The sequence below is a fragment of the Aplysia californica genome, unplaced genomic scaffold, assembly GCF_000002075.1.
Source record: "Aplysia californica isolate F4 #8 unplaced genomic scaffold, AplCal3.0 scaffold00411, whole genome shotgun sequence".
In the NCBI taxonomy this organism is placed as follows: Eukaryota; Metazoa; Mollusca; class Gastropoda; order Aplysiida; family Aplysiidae; genus Aplysia; species Aplysia californica.
Window position 1 is genome coordinate 300,957 of NW_004797681.1, and position 8,945 is coordinate 309,901.

At 41.0% G+C, this 8,945-nt stretch overlaps 1 protein-coding gene across 1 annotated transcript in view; it reads right to left on the bottom strand.

Moving 5' to 3' along the window:
• Positions 1 to 4,980: 4,980 nt before the first annotated feature.
• The window catches only part of LOC101861377, a gene marked incomplete in the record, with an annotated part of 53,262 nt that continues 49,297 nt past the window's right edge, over positions 4,981 to 8,945 (bottom strand). Inside the window, 3 exon segments of the mRNA XM_013085824.2 lie at positions 4,981 to 5,123; positions 7,249 to 7,359; positions 8,557 to 8,813. Of these exon segments, the coding sequence (XP_012941278.1) occupies positions 7,265 to 7,359; positions 8,557 to 8,813 (352 nt within the window).

Below are 8,945 nucleotides of genomic sequence, written 5' to 3' on the forward strand. Positions count from 1 at the left end.
CCCCCCCCCAATCCCAACGTCCATCCCCAACCCTAGGCCACCGTCTGTGGTGTAGCAGTCAGTTGCTTCACCCTTGCACACAGAAGACGTGAGTTTGAAATTCCGTTTGGGGAAGGTTTGCCCAAATATGTAAGGTCGAAGCATCCCGCCTCCTAAATCGTCGAAAGTGAGTCGATGGTGACCTACAGTTACTATTCGTATTACTGTTTAATCTGGTTGATGGTTTCGGAGAATGATTTTATCAGTTCAATCATGCCTTTTTGCCCTCACCCAGACTAATCGCCTCCCACCCCCACCCTCACCCGCCACCTCCCCAACACACACACACACACACCCACCCCCACCCCTAACCGCCACCTCCCCACCACGCACACACACAACTATCTGTGGTCGAGTTGTAGCCTGTTGCTATCAACAAATCACACAACAGTCCCAATGTCACTATTCTGTTAACTGTATACTCGGCCTGTCAATGAGGCTATTGAAGAATTAAGAGTGTGCACGCATGGTTAGGCTATTGAAGATTTCAGAGTGCGTACGCGTGATTGGCTTTAGTCTTTGAGAGTTGTATACGTTGGCTTATCTACTTGGCTTATGGTGCGAGTGGTGGAATGTTCTTCGGCGACTCTATGTGGATTTTGTGGGTGCGCAATGTGCATTGTATGAATATGTGTGCGGGGGTGGTGGGGATGGACACAGAGAGAAATAGAAAGAAAAAGAGACAGGAGAGAGAAGGAGAGAGACAGGAGATAGAGGGGGAAGGGGGGGGGGAGGCGGTAAGGACGACCAGGGTCGTGGAAAAGATTCCTTTAGACCAGTATATTACGTGACCTTGACATGTTGCTTATTGCGTGGATGTCCTAGTTATAGGACACAGGGAGAGCGTGAACAGGAAAGTTTTAGTTTAGTAAGAGTTTTACGGCCTTCACAACTGTATTAAGTCATATTATATTATATGAGCGCGCGAAACACAAGTTGTTAGCATTCACAACAGTTCATAGCACGGTTTGGTTTTGGTCAAAGATCAGGTTAAGCAGTTTAAAATTTCACGGTTTAAAAAATCAATATTAAAATGACAATTTATATTACATTAAAATAATGGTATTTACTTATATTTTTTTTGTGTGTAAAGGCCTTATAAAATCGAGAATTCTGTTGGGATCAATGACGTGCTTGCAATTGTGCGCATTTGAAATATTATTTCCTTCGGGTCTCTCCAAAGTCTAGACATTCTGTTCATAAGCGTCAAATGATGAAATATGTGTGGCATCCGACGCACAAATAGGAAAGTTTGTCACACTTTAGAGAGGGTGGTTGGAGGGCGACACATGTAGGTCCTACTTCTTTACTACCTGTCTGTTGTTTCTGTCTGTCAGTGTAGGTGATTAGAGAGCGCCACTGGTAATCCCGAGGTACTTCTTTTCTCTCTCTCTCTCTCTCTCTCTCTCTCTCTCTCTCTCTCTCTCTCTCTCTCTCTCTCTCTCTCTCTCTCTCTTTCCATGCTCTTTTCATGTGGGTGGTTGGAGGGCGACATAAGTAGGGTCTACTTCTCTCTTCCTGCAGTTTATGTCTGTGTGGGAGGTAGGAGAGCGCCTCTGGTATGTCCTACTTCTTTTCTCTCCCTCTGTTGTTTCTGTCCGAGTGGGCGGATGGAGTGCATCACTGAGTGGTAGGCCCTACTTCTTTTCTACTCGTCTGTTGTTTCTATCTGCCAATGTCCCCATTGCAGACACTGTGACTACCACGAGGAGACCGTTGAACATCTTCTCCTTCACTGCCCAAACCTGGCAGTTCTTCGACGCAAGCTCCTACACACACCTACAGACTTACAAAGCCTGCTCTACTCTGGCGTTGACCAGATGACAAGGACATGTGGTTACTTGAGGGAGGCATTGCGCTGCCAAGAGCGAAATGCTCGCAGCTAAAGGGATTTGAAAACAACAACAACAACAACAACAACAACAACATCTGTCAATGTGGGCGGTTCGAGGGTTCAACTTGTAGGTCGTCCCTACTTCTTTTGTTTTTCTCTTTGGTTTCTCTTTGTTTGTCTTACTTTTCTCCTCGGCCAGGTCGGAGATGGATTTTATTTCGGAGGTCCCACCTCCCAAATCACATTACAGTGTTGCAAGGGGCATTCGGACGGACAATTATCGGTTTCTTCAATTTCATTACCTGAACGAGCGCTTGATTTCACCATGATGCCTTACATAATATGACAAAGTAGACTTCCCAAAGAAACTACAGTTGAACCAACTTTAGCAGTCACCACTCCTTAATGGTCATCTGTGGCAACAGCAACTGGTCTTTGAGGCCCTCGCGCTTGTCCTGTATTTGCAACCTGTCTACAGTAGTCATTGTCCAATGCGGCCACGGTCAGTCTCTTTCGCGACAAGTCAGCCTCAAAATCTACCTATAGCAGTACTTTGCTACAACAGTTTTCGATAAAACTGTCCTCAGACACAGTGTATACATTCAATCAATACAAAGGGCCTCACATGATGAAGGAAATGAAACAGAAAGATAAGTTTCAGATTTCAGGTTTTAATCTATCTGTTGATTTGGTCAGTCTAGTTCACTACCTTGGAATTACAAAATTCTTTCTGCCATTTAGGTCGTTTTGAGCTCAATAAGACCATGATGTCAGAAAGCAAATGTTCTATCTGCTGTATCAAAATTGTAAAATTATTTAGAGTCAAGATTTTCAAAGAATTGCATTTGGAAAACATGACATGTGAAACTCATTTTTTTTACAGACAAATTTTTTAAAACTAGGTACACCTACTGAGCACATAAATAACTAATTCTACGGTAGCGAGTAAGTGACCATAATACACCCCCTGTTCATAGCAGCCAACTGTCTACATTGGTCACTGTTCTTGGTAATCTCGAGTGACCATTATGGACAGGATCAACAGTATGTAATTTTAGCACAAATTCAGTTGATATACTGGATGGCAAGAAATAAGTGAAGACCAATTCCGATATGTACAAAATATAGATTTAATTACTCATAGTAGTAGTAGTATGCGTATAGAATTTCACACAACAGGCTGGTGGGTTGATTCTCAGATGTCCAGTACAGGTCATAGGTGAAGAAACTTCTTTTACATTCTACCAGCAATCACAATGGGAAGATGATTTATTGTAAATATCGTCAACGTTTTACGCCTCCATCAACATGGAGTTTCAGATCATTTGGGAGACAGGCTGTATTGGCCCTGTCTATCAGGATGGCCAACCCAGCTGTGAGGGATGCAACGTCACAGCAGACAGTCAGAGAACTCAATAGAAAAAAGAGATTTCCCTGAAGGGAAATCGAACCCATGTCTTCTGCGTGCATTAGCAAACACCTTAATTCATAACTGCCAACTTTTCTTAATTTAAAAAACCCAGACTTTCCGTACATTGAGGGACAAGATTATGGGCATTGGACAAGTAACCCAGCTCCAAAACCTTCACACACACTTTTTTGCATGCTATTACGTCAAATTATTTCAAGCAGACCTGCAACAATAGTGTCAGAAATGTTTTCTACAGGTCTCTCCAATTGACTTATGGGCCTTTTTTTTTTTATTATCGTTCAAAAATCCTGTTTTGAAAGTTCATAACTTTACTTCAGGAACGGAAAGTCTTTAAGAAGCAACACTAGAAAACAGAAAATAGTATTTTCCGAAACAAAAAATGTTCTTATGCACTCAGACCCTCAAAAACATACTGAATATGATTGTTACCATTTACATACTGGTTGGCAGCTATGCTAGTAGTTGCACCACAGAGGTGGGTGAGAAGAGAGAGCAAATTTGTGACAGTATAAATGTAGGAAATAATAGATATTATAAATGTTAATAAATGTACACAGCAGCATTTATAACATGACATTACACTTACAGCAATCATAAAATCTCAGGTACACATTACATACACTCCTCTACAACTGTCAGGTACAGTAGATGTTTAAATATTTTATACATGTTCATGTATTCCTTTTCCATACAAACTGAAACTTTTAGAAAGTGAGCAGTATAAGAGTTTTAAATCTGAGTGCTTTAACACTTGCTTGAATTTAAACAAATCTAGTACATCTACAAATGTAACTCTAACCTCTGTTTAATCATCTTTCAATGACTCAAAAATACTCATGCCCGCTGACTTGCAAACAAGAACATTTGAGACAAGTGCATTATCTTTTTCTTTTATTCTATTTTGCTATCAAATAATGCAGTTCTCAATGATAAGCTATTCTGAATGGACCTTGCTCTCTTCTCTTTTGAACAAATATACTGGACAATGATTCTCTTTTTTATATATTTTAATTTAAACAGGACATAAATCCATTAGACCTAGAGCTCAGAAAAAAGTCATCTATATTGAAACAGTAGACCACCAGAAAAAATATAGATCAACTCACACACATCACAACTCTTTCTTCTTCTCTTTCTCTCTCACTCTCTCTCTCTCTCTCTCTCTCTTAACGCACAGGAAAATCATTGTCAAAATTTTGGTGGTACTTTCACACAAAAAAAAACACAAACACAGTCAAATCGAAAACTGGGATCAATGGGAAAGCACCTAGACCAGGAAAGAAATTATTAATTTGTCTTTTACAAAGCTTGTCTATTTCTGTGAACAATGTACAAATGGCAAGCTATTATGGGGATCTTTGAAACACATTTTTTTAAAATTTAGTAGCTAAATTGTCATGAAAGCACAGTTCAAATATTTTTTTTAATGTATAAATGATCTTTCTAATGACTGTACATCCTATTCCAATTACCTTATCCTATTCCAACTTCAGATGATCAATCATTGACATTTATAGAATATTTGAATCAATAGAATTCTCACGCAAAAATTTGACTTTCTATTAAATTAAGGACATTCATGAACAGAAAACTAGAATCCTTTCATGGACAAAATGAGGAAGAAAGGGAATGTGTGCGTGTGTGTGTGTGTGTGTGAAAGAGAAAGAGAGAGAGAGAAAGGGAGGGGGGGGGGGGGGGGAGACAGAAAGAAAAAGGAAATGGTATTGTATATTCGAACAAACTCCAGAACAACTCGATTCACATTTTCCTTCTGTGACTAACACTTAGCTTGCTGGGGTCAACGCTGATTAGAAAATCCTGGAGACAAAAAAATACGAGCATAAGAGTTTTGAATTATAATTTCGACTATAATATGTAATATCTGTGGTATCGCGGTGAATTCAAATGCTCATCAAAATAATTAAATCGAAGTAACAGACATTTTTCTGCTCGTTGGGCAATTTTTGTCTATTTATTTTTGCTGAACATCTTTAAATGTCCATTTAAAAACACATCAATTTTTGTGAAAATGTTACGGAAAGACCCTGATCAACAGAACAAAAAATGTAAATTTCCAGTTTTCAAGGACACTACAGCTTTGGAAGTCGCCATAATTTAGCATGCATTTTCTCGCAACTTTTACTTCTCATAGCGGCTGAACCCCACCTCCTTCAGCTACAAATATCTTGACATCTATTCAATATAGATGGATATGGTTTTCATTAAAAGCAAGATATGTGAACAAGTTTTAGGATTATGTAAATAATTTCATATGCTCAAAAATTGAAGAGTCCCTGATTCTAACATGTAATGACACCTATTATCAGCCCGTTAAGATATCGATAAGCACAAAAAAAGATGGGAGTTCAGTATTTCTCTAGCAAAAACAATAAGAGCTTTTCATTCTTTGCCACAATTTTTTCAAGTTTAAAGGAAACCAAATGAACTGAGTTCCTTCTGTTTCATTTAAACTTGAAAATAATGCCTTCTTATTTTGGTTATAACTGAAAACATTTCATTGTTTTAGCGAGAAAAATACTTCATCTAAAATAAAACTTCCTCCAAAAAATAAACGACTCTTTTTTTTTTCTCTAAATAACCGATAGTATTGTTAAAATCATAAGACTTCCAAAACTGATTATCTCAATAGATTAAGGAACTCGTGTTAGGATTTACTGAGTGGCTTCGGTGAACATAAGAACATCAAAGCAACAATAGTTATTTAATGTTAGAAGAAAAAGTAAGACTTCTGAACAGACACAACAAATGGAGGGGTAAGAAGTAAAGAAGAAAGACCTACAAGTCGCACCCTCCAACCACCCACCTCAAACCTGTGTAGTTACTGTCACCTCAAAATTTATAGAGCCAGAAAGAACATGGCCACATTTCACCATAAACAGATTGCGATAATAATGAGTAACTGTAAATAATTGTACATTTGAGAGGCAGCGTGGTGGAATCAGGCTCTTGTCAAAATAATCAAAGTGAAGAAACTTGCATTTTTCTGCATGTTTCTGAATTTTTATCAATTTTTCGTTTTCTGGCTGAACACCTTTCATGCCCATTAAAGAACTCATTTCTGAGCGGATTTTTCTGAAAAACGTTGATAAAAGGCACAAAAAATGTAAATTTTCAGTTACCACGGACTCTTAAGCTAAGGAAAGAAATAATCTTTGGTGGCCTTTTTCTCACTAATTTTACCTCTGAAAACAAGTGACCCCCACCTCCTTCTTTCGCAAATATCTCGACTTGTATTCAAGATAAATGGATATTTTTTCCATCCCAATAAAGACAAGTGAACAGGCTTTAAGATGATACCAATAACTTTTCATGCCCAAAATTTGACGAGAGCCTGATTCCACCACGTTGCTTCACATTTACAGAATCTGATCAATCAGGAGGAGGACTGCTTCAACCCTACCTGATAAGGTCAACCTGAGCGGGGTGAGATAAAGTAACGAAATACTCGACAAATAATTTCACGTTATCCTCATGCTGTTTGTTTTAGTAAGTGTTTTACAGCGCTCACAACTGCATAAGGTCATATATGAGCGTGCGGTACACATCAAATATTTTCATTTTAGTGGGAATTCATTTAGAATTTTGCTCGGGTGGCGGCCGAAGCCTAATCTTACCAACCCTAAGATCAGGGTTGTGGCTGAAAGACAGCAATAAAAAGGAGCCAAGGAGTAGCAATGGAAAGGCTGCAAAAAGAGGCAGGAGCCCAGAGGAGGGGGCAAAAGGGGGGGTGTGGGGGGGGGGGGGGGTTAAGGTAGAAAGTGGAGACAAAAACAGATGACAGAGGATGGTTAGAGAACAGGAAAGGAGCTGAACGGAGAAGATTTTAGAGAAGAAAATTTTCGATTGCTGTATGCCAATATGAAAAGGCGCTGGAAGGCAACAAAAGTAGAATAAGAAGATAAAAGAAACGGGTCCCACTCACATGCAGTGTTCATCTCCTAGTAGGCCCTGGATGAGCCGTGGTTGGAGCTGGTGTCGTGTAGTCTGGGGTGGTTGTCGTACTGTCTCCCGTACACCGAGTTGTAGTCATTGTCTGGAACATACACATACCAAAATGTTACTTCACATTCTCATGACGTATGAGGAAAGCCATATCAATAATAATGATGCTAATAATAATTATAATGATAATGATAATAATACTAATAATAATAATGACAATGACAATAACAATAACAATTCAACAATAATGCCTACACTAAAAAATGATGATGACCAATACATCTGCAGAGGAGGATATTTCTCAAACAAAATAGAAGAATTAGAAGAATGAAAGGCTAATACGACTTGTAGCTTCTGCCGTGACCAATTCAATAAGACCAATTTTGGCAAATAACAGTTTGCAACATTTTGAGCATTCAATAGCTCCACTTCCACTTTTGTGTTCATACATACCAAAATGTTACCTCACATTCCAAAGAAATATGAAGAGGGCTAACTCTTTCCTCCTCCTCCTCCTCCTCCTCCTCCTCCACTATCAGCAAACTGTACTTGTGTAGCAAATACAAAATATCTCTCTCCCCTCTCCCTTCTCTCTCCCCCTCTCTCTCTTCGTTACTCACCCTTGTGACTGGCAGCGTACTGGCTCTCCCTCTCCCCCTCCTCCTCCTCCTCCTCTATCAGCGCATTGTACCTATGCAGCAGGTTCAATTTATCTCTATCCCCCTCTCCCCTCCCTCTCTCCCTTCCCCCTCCCCTCACTCACCCTTTTGACTGGCAGCATACTGGCTCTCCCTCTCCCCCTCCTCTATCAGCCCGTTGTCCTTATGCAGCAGGTATAACTTATCTCTCTCCCCCTTCTTCCCTCCCTCTCTCCCTCCCTCCTCCCCTACCCCCCTCACTCACCCTTGTGACTGGCAGCGTACTGACTCTCCCTCTCCTCCTCCTCCTCTATCAGCGCGTTGTACTTATGCAGCAGGTTCAACTTATCTCTCTCCCCTCCCTCTCTCCCTCCCCCCCTCACTCACCCTTGTGACTGGCAGCGTACTGGCTCTCCCTCTCCTCCTCCTCCTCTATCAGTGCATTGTACTTATGCAGCAGGTATAACTTATCTCTCTCCCCCCTCTTCCCTCACTCTCTCCATCCCTCCTCCCCTACCCCCTTCACTCACCCTTGTGACTGGCGGCGTACTGACTCTCCCTCTTCTCCTCTTCTATCAGCACGTTGTACTTGTGCAGCAGGTTCAACTTATCTCTCTCCCCCCTCTCCCCTCCCTCCCCCCCTCACTCACCCTTGTGACTGGCAGCGTACTGACTCTCCCTCTCCTCCTCCTCCTCTATCAGCGCATTGTACTTATGCAGCAGGTACAACTTCCGCACAGGAACCAGCAGCAACATGACCGTCGCGTTGACCAACAGTCCGACCGCTACAGCCGGGTCCCGCACAGAGTAGGCGCCCAATGTGGCCACACTACACCAGATAACCCAGCAGGGGATGGAGATGACGGTGATGCCCAGAATCCAGCGGGACTCGCGGTGGTTGGTGGTCCTGGAAGGGGGTGGAGAGAACAGGGAACAATAAAAAAGGTTTTTTTTGTGTTTTTTTGGTTGTAAAATCAGTTTATCAGTCTTTAACAACCTCTGATGAATAGTCATTGATTAAAAATATGTTACAACCCCC